Source organism: Oncorhynchus masou, chromosome 30 (genome assembly GCF_036934945.1).
Source record: "Oncorhynchus masou masou isolate Uvic2021 chromosome 30, UVic_Omas_1.1, whole genome shotgun sequence".
NCBI lineage: Eukaryota > Metazoa > Chordata > Actinopteri > Salmoniformes > Salmonidae > Oncorhynchus > Oncorhynchus masou.
The window spans coordinates 14,445,536-14,462,846 of NC_088241.1; the positions used below are offsets into that span (position 1 = coordinate 14,445,536).

The window sequence follows — 17,311 nt, forward strand, 5'->3', positions numbered from 1 at the left end:
AGAGAGAGAGAGAGAGAGAGAAAGACAGAGAGAGGGAGACAGAGAGAGAGAGGGAGAGAGAGGGAGACAGAGAGAGAGACAGAGAGAGAGAGAGAGAGAGAGAGAGAGAGAGAGGGAGAGAGAGAGAGACAGAGAGAGAGAGAGAGAGAGAGAGAGAGAGAGAGAGAGAGAGAGAGAGAGACTAACATTGAAGCCTCATTAAAGCTGAAGTCATTAACTACTGCCCTCACTGAGGTACGGTTCAATAAAGACGACACCACAACACTGCAATCCATGGCAAGCAAACTGGTAACAGCTAGGAAACTATACCAAGCAAAACAGTCAGTATGCAACTCTTAATTCAAATGTGTCCTGGTGGCATGGGGCATTTGATCAAGGTGTTAGCTAATGGATTCATGATGTATCAGTTCGAGCCGGTCTACTTTCATTCAGCAGTAAGAGAAGCTCTACTGACTATCATCATGGATAACACTTTCAGTGATGCTCATCTCATCTACCTCAAAATGATCTTCAATCAAGTTAATTGTCTCCAGAGGGCCTATATACAATTTCCATTGGCACAACTCTTCCAGAAGTCCATCCCTCATGCTCACTCAGTCACATAATAAGGGTCCATAATTGGATCTATATGTAAATTCGGCCATACATGGAGATTTACATATGTGTTTCCATGGATACTCAACAAGTAAATTGAGAAACAATATCTCTAAACATTCACAGCTGATTTGCCTGGCAACACTCTTTTACATGTAAATCTACAGCCCAAACCATAAACCGTATTGTTATTGAGATTAATTAGACATGTTTAAAAGAAACTAAAATGTCAGTTTACAGGGATCCGACCACAAAACTAACTCAGCAAACCACTTACCAAACCAAACCAAACACTCTCATGCTACACTGCATCACTGCACATCACAGAGAGGAGAAGGACAGAGGTCAGAGCCTCTTTGACCTTTGGATAAGGATAACCACAGTGAGGGGCCCCCATGGGCCAAGATTAGGTTAAAGTCATCAGGTCTCCACTCCAATGGTGCATCCCAAATGACACCCTATTCCCTGTATAGTGCAGTACTTTTGACCAGTTCCCTATGGGCCCTGGTCAAAAGTAGTTCCCTATGGGCCCTGGTTAAAAGTAGTGCTCTATGGGCCCTGGTTAAAAGTAGTGCCAAATGGGCCCTGGTTAAAAGTAGTGCCAAATGGGCCCTGGTTAAAAGTAGTGCCAAATGGGCCCTGGTTAAAAGTAGTGCTCTATGGGCCCTGGTCAAAAGTAGTGCTCTATGGGCCCTGGTTAAAAGTAGTGCTCTATGGGCCCTGGTTAAAAGTAGTGCTCTATGGGCCCTGGTTAAAAGTAGTGCTCTATGGGCCCTGGTCAAAAGTAGTGCTCTATGGGCCCTGGTTAAAAGTAGTGCTCTATGGGCCCTGGTCAAAAGTAGTGCTCTATGGGCCCTGGTCAAAAGTAGTGCTCTATGGGCCCTGGTCAAAAGTAGTGCTCTATGGGCCCTGGTCAAAAGTAGTGCTCTATGGGCCTCCCGGGTGGCGCAGTGGTTAAGGGCGCTGTATTGCAGCACCAGCTGCGCCACCAGAGACTCTGGTTTCGCGCCCAGGCTCTGTCGTAACCGGCCGCGACCGGGAGGTCTGTGGGGCGATGCACAATTGGCCTAGCATCGTCTGGGTTAGGGAGGGGTTGGCCGGTAGGGAAATCCTTGTCTCATCGCACACCAGCAACTCCTGTGGCGGGCCGAGCACAGTGCACGCTAACCAAGGTTGCCAGGTGCACGGTGTTTCCTCAGAAACATTGGTGTGGCTGGCTTCCGGGTTGGATGGCGCTGTGTTAAGAAGCAGTGCGACTTGGTTGGGTTGTGTATCGGAGGACGCATGACTTTCAACCTTTGTCTTTTTGTCTCTCCCGAGTTAAAAAAAAAAAAAAAAGTAGTACACTATGGGCCCTGGTCAAAAGTAGTACACTACATACTGTAGGAAACAGGGTGCCATTTGGAACCACAACCCAAGACAAACCTGGCTGTGTTCCTCCGTCAGAAAGAGAACCATTGAGGCCTTTCTGCTGATCCTCCCATGTCACCTCTGAGGCAGGGCAGGGAGAGACAGACAGACAGCAGACAGAGGAGCTGTTGATGACACTCACAGTAAAGGAGCATGAAGCTCCTTTCATCAGCAAACAACAACAGACACTGTTCTTGTCAAATTTACTTTTTTTGTCGTGTACATTTGTGGCAATAAAGCTTTTTGAATTGAATTAACCTTTCCTATTTAAACATGTGGGATGGATTCCATCAAGATTCATCATGTGGTGTTAGCAAATTTCTATAACTCTCTCAATTAATAGTGCTGCACTCAGGAAAACCCTAAGATACCTCACTGACAGTCACCTGGGAGAGAACACAGTTCATCCTGTGGTGGAGGTTATGGTCAGCTATATGGTCAACATTATAATGATCATGGATACAGGGGCATGGGAGGAATCAACAAAATAAAGTTATTAGTATGGATGGGATACACTGAAGGTATTAGGTATCAAACAATGTTGTTAAAACAATCTAAATGATAGATAAAATAAAAATACAGCTGTATTAATGAATCTGTTTCATTATCATGAATATGTAGCCCGTGTTTGCTGGTGTGTCTTTATTGCGAAACGAGGTGGCGACAGGGAAAGGCAGCCAGGTTCAGCACTTCAATCATGGACAGCCCCTTACAAAGAGTAGGAATTTTGCGCCATCTGCTGGCCAGTAGTGGTAATGGTATTTTGAATTGACGGACTATCTTAATTTGAACCTGCTTCTCACAGCAGGTAAATAATCCTGTACTAACAGGAAATGTAAATTATTAAAAGGATTATAATGAATTAATTAATTAATGGACATTTTTGTAGGGGTTGATACATTTTTCGTTAGGTCAGATCAAGTCTGACATTTTAAAGTGGAAATTACAAACTTCAGAAGCCTTTTTAAACCTTGAATAGATTATAATTTGTATTTCCTGCTGTGCAAGGAAATTATCTATGACAACAGAGGGATCAAATTAATATTGCAGATCTGTACATCTTTTGTTGGCACATTACCAAGGATGATATTTACAAGCTGTTATTGACAGTTTAATGACATTTAGCATTTAAATTGGAACATCTACTAACGACCAACAACCAGTTGCATGAATGTTGTGTCTAAGGTGACTGGATCAACTTAAACTCTTCAAACTGCAATCCCAGCATGCATCCCTTTTCCTCCACTAGATTGACTTCAATCTCAATAAGTGGCGCTTTGACTGAAGCACGAAAATCTTACATGTCTAATTGAAATTATCTATAATTCCAAACGGCAGATTTGACCATGGAGCTATACAGTATATGTAACTAATACTGTTCTATTGAATTGTGTGGTTGTGACATGGGGATAAAGGGCTGAACATTGATTCTCAAACCCTTCAATTAAAGGGCAGTGTAGATTAGTGGTGTGTGGTTGTGATGGGGCTGGGGCACGCACGACTATATGAGCTCAGGGAGACAAAACTCTGGACTTATTAGCATCAGTCTCAACCTCATTATCATCATCGTCATAATGATGAAGATCATCCTTGTTATCATCACCACACACTCACCCAGGTTCGTTAAACACTGCAAATCAACCCAAATTTAATCAATCACATTCATCATCTCAGAAAATATGAAATGTGGATAAAAGAGAGACAGAAGCACGGAAGAAAGTCGACTAATTTAACTATGGAAGCTCTAACTGGCATGCAGAGTCCCACAGCACTGACACACCCCTGAGGGCACTATTGAGGACACACCACCGCAATGGCACACTCCTGAGTGCACTTGCCTTTCCTCCCATTCACAGGTGGGCCTGGCTGAGGCCTGTCCTCACAGTCTGAACGGTAGTGGGACACAGATGGAGCTTTATGAGATCATGGAACACGGATGCATGCACAGAGGCAGGCACACACACACACACACACACACACACACACACGACCATACACAAAAACTTGTGCAGGTGTTTGCACGCCCGCACACTTGTAAGAATAAATGTACACAAGCACACACACACAGACCAAACGCATGCAGATATGAACGCCCAAGAAGTATACTGCATGTTTCATGACCAAGATATTCTACTACTATCACACAGAAGACTTAACTGAATGAATGAACAGACAGATGGGTGAGGAGGAACTAGGAAGAGAGACCTGTGGGAAACTCCAGCTCCTGCCAACACAACCTTGGACACTCTCATTCAAGCCAGTACCTTCATACAATACTGGCTCAACAAATGATCACATTTGAAGGGTTTTGGCTGAGGGGCAGAACGGCTGTAGGGCTTATACAGATGGTACAACATCATAGTCCATCCAGTACAGGCTGTGTGGACCAGGCAGGGTCAAATTCGAGTTTGCCGTGTTCTGGGACTATTCTATTGGTTCCTATGGTACCAGGCAAACTAATAAAGTGCAGCTTAAGTACATCATGTATTGGACCCAGATCTGGCGTGGAGTTCTCAGCAGAGAGGCACATACATAAAGGTGACAGAGGTGAACCAGGAAGTCTTAAGGCTCAGTCTGCTCTGAGACACACCAGTAGATAGACACACCTGGCTGTGCTTCGTACTGCTCTTGAGGGCAAAGGTCACCAGTAGGCCGCTCTAGCTCCTCCCATGCTCCCCCTGAGCGGTCGGGGGTCGTAGTAGAGACAGATAGATAACAACAGGAACAGGGGTTGATTAGATATCACTTGGTTTGTGGCTAAAGCCGTCAAAGCTAGTTCAGGTCTCAATGTTGACTTCACTGTACACATAAAGGAACAATACAAGCAGGGCAGGACGGTTCAACAGGGGTCACCACAGATACTATATCACAACCTTGTAAAACCTTGTAAAATAGGTATTCTGAGCTCAATGGGACTTCCTGGTTAATAAATACAAATCTAACTGAAGCCTGCATGGTGCAACAACATGGATCCTTTGTCTAGGCAGGAAACACAAAGGTACAATCACACACACCTGACTGGATATACATTCCCTGTTCTGCCTTGATTTCTGTAGCCTCAACATTTCAAACAACCCTCCTATTTGAATCGCAGCCAGCCCAGCCCAGCCCAGCCCAGCCCAGCCCAGTCAGCCCAGCCCAGCCCAGTCAGCCCAGCCCAGTCAGCTCAGCCCAGTCAGCCTAGCCCAGTCAGCCCAGCCCAGTCAGCCCAGCCCAGCCCAGTCAGCCCAGCCCAGTCAGCCCAGCCCAGCCCAGTCAGCCCAGCCCAGTCAGCCCAGCCCAGTCAGCTCAGCCCAGTCAGCTCAGCCCAGTCAGCCCAGCCCAGTCAGCCCAGCCCAGCCCAGTCAGCCCAGCCCAGTCAGCCCAGCCCAGTCAGCCCAGCCCAGTCAGCCTAGCCCAGTCAGCCCAGCCCAGCCCAGTCAGCCCAGCCCAGTCAGCCCAGCCCAGCCCAGTCAGCCCAGCCCAGTCAGCCCAGCCCAGTCAGCTCAGCCCAGTCAGCCCAGCCCAGCCCAGTCAGCCCAGCCCAGCCCAGTCAGCCCAGCCCAGTCAGCCCAGCCCAGTCAGCCCAGCCCAGTCAGCCCAGCCCAGCCCAGTCAGCCCAGCCCAGCCCAGTCAGCCCAGCCCAGCCCAGTCAGCCCAGCCCAGTCAGCCCAGCCCAGTCAGCCCAGCCCAGTCAGCCCAGCCTAGCCCAGTCAGCCCAGCCCAGTCAGCCCAGCCCAGCCCAGTCAGCCCAGCCCAGTCAGCCCAGCCCAGTCAGCTCAGCCCAGTCAGCCTAGCCCAGTCAGCCCAGCCCAGCCCAGTCAGCCCAGCCCAGTCAGCCCAGCCCAGTCAGCTCAGCCCAGTCAGCCTAGCCCAGTCAGCCCAGCCCAGCCCAGTCAGCCCAGCCCAGCCCAGTCAGCCCAGCCCAGTCAGCTCAGCCCAGTCAGCCTAGCCCAGTCAGCCCAGCCCAGCCCAGTCAGCCCAGCCCAGTCAGCCCAGCCCAGCCCAGTCAGCCCAGCCCAGTCAGCCCAGCCCAGCCCAGTCACCCCAGCCCAGTCAGCCCAGCCCAGTCAGCTCAGCCCAGTCAGCCTAGCCCAGTCAGCCCAGCCCAGCCCAGTCAGCCCAGCCCAGCCCAGTCAGCTCAGCCCAGTCAGCCTAGCCCAGTCAGCCCAGCCCAGCCCAGTCAGCCCAGCCCAGTCAGCCCAGCCCAGTCAGCCCAGCCCAGCCCAGTCAGCCCAGCCCAGTCAGCCTAGCCCAGTCAGCCCAGCCCAGCCCAGCCCAGTCAGCTCAGCCCAGTCAGCCCAGCCCAGTCAGCCCAGCCCAGTCAGCCCAGCCCAGCCCAGTCAGCCTAGCCCAGTCAGCCCAGCCCAGCCCAGTCAGCCCAGCCCAGCCCAGTCAGCCCAGCCCAGCCCAGTCAGCCCAGCCCAGCCCAGTCAGCCCAGTCCAGCCCAGTCAGCCCAGCCCAGCCCAGTCAGCCCAGCCCAGCCAGCCCAGCCCAGCCCAGTCAGCCCAGCCCAGTCAGCTCAGCCCAGTCAGCCCAGCCCAGCCCAGCCCAGCCCAGTCAGCCCAGCCCAGCCAACTCCAAGTCCCCTGGCCTCTATGGATCAGTACCACGTGCAGCAGCAGCATTAGTGCCATGATTAGATAAGTCCTGGCTGTGTCATGCTGTAGGGCTCTGTGTGAGCGTTAGCCCAGGGTCGGATCAATACATTAGAATGCCTCCCCCATTTGCCCACCCGCTGCCATTACCCCATCACAGAGAGAGGAGAGAAACGGGAAGGGAGGAGAGAGACAGAGGATAGAGACGGAGAGACAGGAATGGGGAGGTGGGGACAGAGGGAGAGAGGGGGTAGGAGAGAGATGGGGACAGGGACATAGGAGAGATGGGGAGATGGGAAGGGGGATATGAGAGAGAGGGCAGGAGAGAGACTGGCTGGCTGGCTGCAGACTAGGAGGAGAGAGGAGTGCTCATGGTTTCTGACGATGATGAAGGAGTTCTGGGAGTGCTTTGACAAGTTCTCAGCACCGGCTAGGCTTTCTCTCTTTCTCTCAGCTTTCTACCTCCCTCTCTCTCTGTTCTCTCCTCTCTCTCTCTGCTCTCCTCTCTCTCTCTGCTCTCCTCTCTCTCTGCTCTCCTCTCTCTCTCTCTGCTCTCCTCTCTCTCTCTCTGCTCTCCTCTCTCTCTGCTCTCCTCTCTCTCTCTCGCTCCCTTCTCCTTCTCTCTCGTGGCCCGCTCCCTCCAATCACCACTCAGCTAATCTGTCAATTCAAAGCGCAGCTCCAGAGATCTCAGGCTCATCCCCTCCCTTCCATCACCACACCCTTACATCATGTGACACACTCTGTTACAACCTGTCAGAACATTTTAGGGAGAGTTAAACGAGAACATTTCATTTGTGCTAAGATGTCATTCTGTCTGTGACCCTGAAGAGCTTCAGTAAGAGAAGCAGGATACTGCTGTCTGTAGTAGTTGTGATTCCTCATCAAGGAGATGACAGTAAAGTACAGGAGGAACGAGATGAACTCTCTGCATGCAGCTCAGTTATACCTCTTGTACCAGGGACAGTTAAAGGCACTACATTATAGCCTTCCCAGACTCAATAAAAAGTGAATCATGTATTACTTTGTTTCTGAATAAATGACTTTACTACTAACGACACTGGTTACGGAATCACACGTTTAAAACACAAATAGTCTACTGCACCGTATCCACGCCACAACCCCCAGTGACACGTCTCACCTGAGCACTCTGAAGTCATAACACGAAACAGAGGACTGTTCAACATAGAACACAAAACTACAGTAGACCTCATAACAACTGAAAAACATGGAAGCTACAATGCTAGATGACAGCACTGACCCAGTGTAGGAACCAGAAGAAGACTAGGAGGCTAAGCTAGGACACAGGACTGCTAGGTCACACAGTCAGGGAGTGAGAGACAGACAGGGGGTGCTGTGGACCACTGTAATCAGGGCTATTCAGTAGAGAGGAAACGTTTTGAAATGTAGTGAAACAGGGAGGTTCTCTCTGAACTTGTCCAATAAGAACACAGATTCTCATTATCCGTTGTAAAACGTTTTGTTTTGATGTGCTACTGAACAAGACCCTGGTGCCTGCCGTTGCAGGCAGATTCAGTCTTTCACGGGGGGGGGGGGTCTCTAACTCTCACCTCCTGTGAAAGACCAAACCTACACTCTTACAGACCTTCACAAGGCTCTGTTCCTTCTTCTCCATCGTCTGAGGAAGGAATGGCAAAAAGGAACTAGTAGATAAATTAAAATAAAAAACATCAAATGTTTATGAAGAGACAACATCACCAATATCGCTAACTGACCAAGGTTACAATGCATGTTGTAAACCTTCTACAGGACACCCTGGTTAACACTGACAAGATATATAGAGTACTGAGACCATAAGACACACAACAAACTCACTAAAACACAGCTTAACAAGGAATTCTGAGCCAAGCTCTGTCGTTCATGAGCAACTGACCAGAGAGAAGTAACAGACAGCAGTATCTGTTAAACTTGCTATGAGCCTTTTCCCACTCAGAGGTTTATGGCACAAAATAACCAATATCTCAAGGTGCCATACCCAGGTAAAGACTAGCAAATAACAAGAAACAATTGCTTCTGAAAGAAGAGAAGCTTCAATCAAAGTCAAACCTGTTCCAAAGTAAGTGACCATAGTAACCAATGGAGAAAAGCCTTAAGGTGTCACCAAACCAAAGCAACCAGAGTGGCAGTGATGCCACTGAGGCCCAGAGCAGGATATGGAAAATAAAGCTGAGAACTTACTTCTGCCCTTGGTCCCTGTGGGTGGAAGCTGTGGTAGTTGCCGACCTCCTCTCCTGTCGGACATGGGGGTACTGGTGGGGCTGGTTTGGGCCGATCCGCTGCGGGGGTTCGCCCTACGGGGGGAGGCACAAAGTGGTACAGTCCGGGTGAGTTAAGGATCAGAGGTCAGGCACAGAGCTGACCTGTGATTGGTTGGAAGATCCCGGACAAGCAGAAGGACTACATTTCCCAGCGTGCTTTGCTTTGTTATGTAAGAGGAGAGGATGGTTTCAGGCTGGTTGTTGAAACATCAACACATCAAACAAACAAACTACTACTGTCTACTGGGGTTGGTAATGAACCAAACATGGAAAAAAGATTGTATCAAACACATACTGTATATACTGGACATGTTGTGTACAATCATGTCCATGCTCAACCAGGGATGCTGCCATGTTGTTGGATCGGTGAAAGCTGGACACATAACAGATCAATTACCTGATCAATTAACTGATCACGTTAATAACTAACTACCTTTTACTTTCTGTAGTGTATTTTTTTCAATCTATCGTATTGAACGTATTCTCAACGTATTCTCTTTCTCCCATAAGGCTTGTGTTTTTACACCATCTGCCAGTTGAGCATCTGTGTCTGCTCAACACATCTGTATTCAAAAGGGCTTCTGAGAAAATGTGTTGAAGTCAGGCTATGTAGAAGCATCAATGTAATAATGCAGCTTGAACTAATACTTAATTTGCTAAACATTAAAAAATGTCTAGTATTGAGGAATACTGGTATCTTAACCATACTCAAATTAAAAGCACATAACAGATGATCAAGCTCATTTGTAATTGGTAGTTTGCTGACTGATTTGAATAAATCCTGCATATCTGATGTAGGCCAAAGCAGGGTATATGGGTTCCTTCTAATTCATGTCAGCACCTACCAGTTTGTGAACTCTAAAGCTCATCAAAACAATGACATTTGGCACATGACATGCTAGAGATAATGTAGCATCAGTTTTGCAACAAAGGTGATGAATGGCATGTTTCACTCGACCCATCAAGCTGCAAGGAAAGAGTGAGGACAGCGCTCGTTGGGTGTTCGTTCAATGTGGACCAATGCGATCATGCGATCTGATGTTCTACAAAAGATTGGGGGAAAATAACTGGGGGAAAAAATGTAATTACAGGATAATAACAGGTAATGTTAGTAAAGAAAGAAAAGCACAATGGTGATCCATCACTACTATACTCAGTCTAAGTGGTGTATAAGTAGTGTGTTCCAGAAACAAAACGAGTTACTATCTAGTCTACTACCAGTCTGGGATGGGGAAGGAAATGCAGCACCATTCGTTGCTTTAGGAGGGGGGGCGGAGTAAATGATAAAGTGGTGAGCTGGCTGGATGCTGATTGGATGCTGGGTGGGTGGTGGGGGGTTGGTGGTTGGTTGCAGTGAGACAGGCAGAGAGAGGGGTGGGTGGTGGTTGTTATTCTTTGGATTGGTGGGGCAGTAGCTATGCAGTGGAGGCTGGTGGGAGGAAGAATCGGAGGATGGGCTCATTGTAACGGCTGCAATGGCAGAAATGGAAAGGTATGGAACGCATCAAACGCATGTTTTTGATTCCAATTCATGAATTCCATTCCAGCCATTACAATGAGGCCATCGTCTGATTTATAGTGACACCAGCCTCCTGTAGATGTGTCTGTCTGGTCACCTCGTTAAGGCAGGTGAGGGAGGGGCGGAGCGTCCGGAGGGTAAAGACGGCATGGACCTCATGAGGGCGGAGTCAGGCCGCTCCGTGGACCGCGAGCGGGAGGTGGTGGTGCGCTCTAGCGCGGGACGCTGGTCAGCTGACCTGGACCTGCTGTGATACACATGCCTGTCAACGGCTCCGTGGTTCCTGCAACACGTTATTGAGAGAAGGGAAGGAAGCTGCTGCTGATGATCAGGTGACATGATACAGCAGAGTGATGCATGCCCTGGGTCCCTGGACTGGGCCCCATAGGGCCCTGCTGGCACCTACAGTAGAGTAGGAACAGGACATAGCAGGTGTGACAGGGAGGGACAGGGACAGGCAGGGGACAATGTGTCCCTCATCTGTGGTAGGTGACTGAGTGAGTGAGTGGGAGGCCCTTTGGAATCTGTCTGTGAGTGAAAGACACTGGGTGAGATGTGAGAGAATCGTGGATTAGCATGTGTTGGTTGGTTTCCATTCAGCCTACTAGCTTACTATACTCCTGCAAGGTAAATGCCGGAAGCTGTCTCCGCCCTGCCATTGTAAAATGGAACTGAAATCTAGTTGGAAAAAGACAAAGAAAATATATTTTTGGCACTTTTGAGTAGTTTGGAAATAAAATGGAATAAAATGTATTTCACATACGTACACCGTGTACACAAGAAAATCTACACAGTATCATTATGTACAATAAAAACATGAATTTGCTGTTGTTTTGTATCGTGTTGTTCCATAAGTGTCTTCATAGGCAGTAAGTGTCATTACCTCTCAATAGCATGTGTATATCTGAAAATCAGGTCATATCAGTTAGACAAATCATTGTCGTTGCAAATGCTCATGAAGAAAAATACCTTACTTAGACCAGATGTGGATTATCATCTGACATAAGCAGCATTTGCAAAGCCAAAAACAAACACAAACACAGAGGACACGGTGGCAGCACAGTTAAAGAGTGAAATGTTAAGAGTGAAAAGTTGTCCAACAGAGGCTATGCTTCCTGCTTCCTGTTGTAAAGCTGCCAATTGCAACAAAGCGGTCACTCCTGATGCTGTAGGCTAGCCAATCACAACACAGCATTCGGGTCACTCCTGTTCAACACCAGCCATCCGCAATACAGCGGTCACTCCAGTTGTAACCCAGCCAATCGCAACACAGCCACTTCATCAGCCAATGAACGACCTTACGTTGCCTGAGACTTTAACGATGGTGACCATCATCATAATCATTTGTGGTCTACGAACCTCAGGTCGTTATGTCAAGAGACTTATGGCTTTGAACAGTAAAGGAGATGTCGGAATCTAACAACTTGTTACTTACTAGAGGTGTGTTGTGATGAATAATGTAGTTCACCATAGCTCTCTCTCTCTCTCTACTGTTCAGAATATTCCCTTGGGATTTCAAACTGGTCAAAATACTAATTCAGACAGTATATACTCAGATAATACTTTGCACACTTTTGTTGCACAGTAGAAACATTAAAACTCTAGTTAGATCGACTACAGCACCGGTGCTACTGTAACATCTACACTGTTATTACCTTGTGTCCCACTGCATTCCTCCTGCTAAAACTATACATCTACTGTAACATCTACACTGTTAATACCTTGTCTCCCACTGCATTCCTCCTGCTAAAACTATACATCTACTGAAGCAGCTACAATATGAGGTCCCACTCAATATAGACTTGCTATCTCAACCCCGTGGGCCCTGGTCAAAAGTAGTCCTCTATAAAGGGAGTAGGATGCCATTCGGGACACAGTCAAATACTTTAGTCTAGTTCTACAGCCAACAGTGTGAGAAGCATGGCATCTATCCAAGGTCACTGTCTAGATCTACTGTCTCTCCCTCTCCGTCTCTCTGACTCTCCATCTCTCTGACTCTACCTCCCCGTCTCTCTGACTCTCCCTCCCTTCGTCTCTCTGACTCTCCCTCCCTCCGTCTCTCTGACTCTCACTCCCTCCGTCTCTCCCTCCCTCCGTCTCTATGACTCTCCCTCCATCTCTCTGACTCTACCTCCCCGTCTCTCTGACTCTCCCTCCCTCCGTCTCTCTGACTCCTCCTCCGTCTCCCTCCCTCCGTCTCTATGACTCTCCCTCCGTCTCTCTGACTCGCCCTCCCTCCGTCTCTCTGACTCTCACTCCCTCCGTCTCTCCCTCCCTCCGTCTCTATGACTCTCCCTCTGTCTCTCTGACTCGCCCTCCCTCCGTCTCTCTGACTCGCCCTCCCTCCGTCTCTCTGACTCGCCCTCCCTCCGTCTCTCTGACTCGCCCTCCCTCCGTCTCTCTTCCTCCCTCTGTCTCTCTCCTAATGGTTCTGGCTATAGCAGAAAGAGAAGGCACACAGTTGAATGGGAGTGGAAGGGACATCTCCTCTCCTCTATGACTGTGTTACTGCCATGGGATGTGAGAACCATTCATCTCCCTGCCAATCTACAGACAGACAGAGAGAGTGAAGCTATCTGGTCCGCGGCCTCGCTCAGGGAAACTTTGTGACACTTTAATAAAGTCAGTTGCGCTGCCTCAGTTCTGACGACTCATCATTTTTTTTCTCCTGGAGAGAAAATGCGCGGCGTGTGGTTTTTGACTGACAGCCAGATGGCAGCGATGGGAGCCCAAGAGGAGCTATTTGCAGCATTTCTCCAGGGGGTGCTGAGAGTGTGACGTTGTGTTCCAAATGACACCCTATTCTCTATTTAGTGCACTACATTTTACCAGGGCCCATAGGACTCTGGTCAAAGGTATTGCATTATATTAGGACTAGGGCGTCATTTGGGAGTACTCGGCTCGGCCCAGCCCGATGAACTGGCACATCACAACATTGGGCCTGGCACACGCACCTGGGGGGAGCCTAAGCCTGAACCTAGGCCATCATAGGGCTGGAACAGCCTGGGCATGGGGCAGTGCTGAGCTTCCCATATTTAGCACTCTTAGCATAGAGAAAATCACTCAGGTCCAGGACAGAAGAGAAACAGACAGAGTCAGCATGGAGAAATGGCTAGGCAGTTCTCCTTCTTCTTCAGATAAAAATATCCTTCACTCATGTGGTACTGACCTGTCGGCCAAATTGGCCTTCATCACAATGAAAATGACATGGTTTGAAGACAGAGAGAGCCAGATCAAATCAAACTGCAGACATACAGTTAACCACTGTTGATAATGATCCAGGCCATCCAAGATGGTGGAGGTGATGTTAGAGAAACCAACCGTGCATTAATAAAGGAAAGGTAAACATCCCATTACCACCAGCAGCATCAAAAGGCCATGTGTCCTTTTGTTCAATGCAGCCCTTATACAGTATTACCTGCAGAGCTGAGCATCAGAGCTACCAATGACCAGCCAGTCTTTATTTACCCAGATACAAACAGGACACCACTGATCACAAACACAACTTGTCATCTTACCACTGATGGTAGACTAGTAGGCATGACAACAAAACATCAACAGAGTACGATACGTGTCACAACCGATGTGGAGACACGAGAGCTCGCAGCAGCCTCTATATTACACAGTAATTGGAGGAAGTTGTGTGGTTTATGGGTCAAGTACACAACTTGAGCAGAGCTGTGATGACATGCTACTGAACCAGATATCACCCGGATATCACCCGGGATATCACGTGGGGTTCATCACCTTTTACAATCACATAGAAAATGTTTTAATGTCATACAGACGACTACAGAGAAAAAGACCCACAAAATGGCTGACTGTGGAAATATACGTAGAGACACTGTAATGTGAATACCTCTTGTAGTCATAGTCGACGGAAGCAGAGGAGGAGTACGCGCCCTCTGAGTGGGCTCGGGACATCCTAGTGGAGCGCAGTAACCTGACAGCCTCTTCTCGACTGATGTTGGATATGTGGTGGTTGTGGCTGGCGAAAAGAGAGCGGTCAGAGGGAGTCAATGTGTGGTTTAAGAATACCTTAATACCAGGTTGGTCAGGTGGGACAGAGAGAGAGAGAGAGAGAGAGAGAGAGAGAGAGAGAGAGGTCATGAACCTGTGGACGGAACCTGGTTTTCACATGACCCTGGGGACAACTGATGGAACCGCACCAACTCTCTGTAGACTGTTAAGGGAACAGTTGATGGGGCGCACCAACTCTCTGCAGACTGTTAAGGGGACAACTGATGGAACCGCACCAACTCTCTGTAGGCTGTTAAGAGAACAGTTGATGAGGGCGCACCAACTCTCTGCAGACTGTTAAGGGGACAACTGATGGAACCGCACCAACTCTCTGTAGGCTGTTAAGGGGACAGTTGATGGGGGCGCACCAACTCTCTGCAGACTGTTAAGGGGACAGTTGATGGGGGCGCACCAACTCTCTGTAGGCTGTTAAGGGAACAGTTGATGGGGGCGCACCAACTCTCTGCAGACTGTTAAGGGGACAACTGATGGAACCGCACCAACTCTCTGTAGGCTGTTAAGGGGACAGTTGATGGGGGCGCACCAACTCTCTGCAGACTGTTAAGGGGACAACTGATGGAACCGCACCAACTCTCTGTAGGCTGTTAAGGGGACAGTTGATGGGGGCGCACCAACTCTCTGTTGGCTGTTAAGGGGACAGTTGATGGGGGCGCACCAACTCTGTAGACTGTTAAGGGGACAGTTGATGGGGGCGCACAAACTCTTTGTAGGCTGTTAAGGGAACAGTTGATGGGGGCGCACCAACTCTCTGTAGGCTGTTAAGGGGACAACTGATGGAACCGCACCAACTCTCTGTAGGCTGTTAAGGGGACAGTTGATGGGGGCGCACCAACTCTCTGCAGACTGTTAAGGGGACAGTTGATGGGGGCGCACCAACTCTCTGTAGGCTGTTAAGGGAACAGTTGATGGGGGCGCACCAACTCTCTGCAGACTGTTAAGGGGACAGTTGATGGGGGCGCACCAACTCTCTGTAGGCTGTTAAGGGGACAGTTGATGGGGGCGCACCAACTCTCTGCAGACTGATGGGCGCACCAACTCTCTGTAGGCTGTTAAGGGGACAGTTGATGGGGCGCACCAACTCTCTGTAGGCTGTTAAGGGGACAGTTGATGGGCTGGCGCACCAACTCTCTGTAGGCTGTTAAGGGGACAGTTGATGGGGGCACACCAACTCTCTGTAGGCTGTTAAGGGGACAGGGGTGCAACTCTCTGTAGGCTGTTAAGGGGACAGTTGATGGGGCGCACCAACTCTCTGTAGGCTGTTAAGGGAACAGTTGATGGGGGCGCACCAACTCTCTGTAGGCTGTTAAGGGAACAGTTGATGGGGGCGCACCAACTCTCTGTAGGCTGTTACCAACTCTGGGACAGTTGATGGGGGCGCACCAACTCTCTGTAGACTGTTAAGGGAACAGTTGATGGGGGCGCACCAACTCTCTGTAGGCTGTTAAGGGAACAGTTGATGGGGGCGCACCAACTCTCTGTTAGGCTGTTGTTAAGGGAACAGTTGATGGGGGCGCACCAACTCTCTGTAGGCTGTTAAGGGAACAGTTGATGGGGGCGCACCAACTCTCTGTAGGCTGTTAAGGGGACAGTTGATGGGGGCGCACCAACTCTCTGTAGGCTGTTAAGGGAACAGTTGATGGGGGCGCACCAACTCTCTGTAGGCTGTTAAGGGAACAGTTGATAGGGGCGCACCAACTCTCTGTAGGCTGTTAAGGGAACAGTTGATAGGGGCGCACCAACTCTCTGTAGGCTGTTAAGGGAACAGTTGATGGGGGCGCACCAATTCTCTGTAGGCTGTTAAGAGAACAGTTGATAGGGGCTCACCAACTCTCTGTTGGCTGTTAAGGGAACAGTTGATGGGTGCGCACCAATTCTCTGTAGGCTGTTAAGGGAACAGTTGATGGGGGCGCACCAATTCTCTGTAGGCTGTTAAGGGAACAGTTGATGGGGGCGCACCAACTGGGGGCGCACCAACTCTCTGTAGGCTGTTAAGGGAACAGTTGATGGGGGCGCACCAACTCTCTGTAGGCTGTTAAGGGAACAGTTGATGGGGGCGCACCAACTCTCTGTAGGCTGTTAAGGGAACAGTTGATGGGGGCGCACCAATTCTCTGTAGGCTGTTAAGGGAACAGTTGATAGGGGCGCACAAACTCTCTGTTGGCTGTTAAGGGAACAGTTGATGGGTGCGCACCAATTCTCTGTAGGCTGTTAAGGGAACAGTTGATAGGGGCGCACCAACTCTCTGTTGGCTGTTAAGGGGACAGTTGATGGGGGCGCACCAACTCTTTGTAGGCTGTTAAGGGTAGAGTTGATGGGGGCGCACCAACTCTCTGCAGACTGTTGGGGACAGTTGATGGGGGCGCACCAACTCTCTGTTGGCTGTTAAGGGAACAGTTGATGGGTGCGCACCAATTCTCTGTAGGCTGTTAAGGGAACAGTTGATAGGGGCGCACCAACTCTCTGTTGGCTGTTAAGGGGACAGTTGATGGGGGCGCACCAACTCTTTGTAGGCTGTTAAGGGTAGAGTTGATGGGGGCGCACCAACTCTCTGCAGACTGTTGGGGACAGTTGATGGGGGCGCACCAACTCTCTTTAGACTGTTGAGGGGACAGTTGAAAGGGGCGCACCAACTCTCTGTAGGCTGTTAAGGGAACAGTTGATAGGGGCGCACCAACTCTCTGTAGGCTGTTAAGGGAACAGTTGATGGGGGCGCACCAACTCTCTGTAGGCTGTTAAGGGAACAGTTGATGGGTGCGCACCAATTCTCTGTAGGCTGTTAAGGGGAACAGTTGATGGGGGCGCACCAACTCTCTGTAGGCTGTTAAGGGAACAGTTGATGGGGCGCACCAACTCTCTGTAGGCTGTTAAGGGAACAGTTGATGGGGGCGCA

At 49.4% G+C, this 17,311-nt stretch overlaps 1 protein-coding gene across 9 annotated transcripts in view; it reads right to left on the reverse strand.

Annotated features, from left to right (window-relative positions):
- Positions 1 to 17,311, reverse strand: part of rims2a (regulating synaptic membrane exocytosis 2a) — a 175,901-nt gene that overhangs the window by 59,246 nt on the left and 99,344 nt on the right. For 8 of the 9 annotated variants that reach the window (XM_064948077.1, XM_064948076.1, XM_064948075.1 and 5 more), the window contains 2 exons: positions 10,478 to 10,663; positions 8,782 to 8,894 (listed from right to left, as the gene is read on the reverse strand). In XM_064948077.1, coding sequence (XP_064804149.1) covers positions 8,782 to 8,894; positions 10,478 to 10,663 — 299 coding nt within the window. The remainder of the gene's footprint in view (positions 1 to 8,781; positions 8,895 to 10,477; positions 10,664 to 17,311) is intronic. The other variant, XM_064948079.1, reaches the window with a different exon arrangement.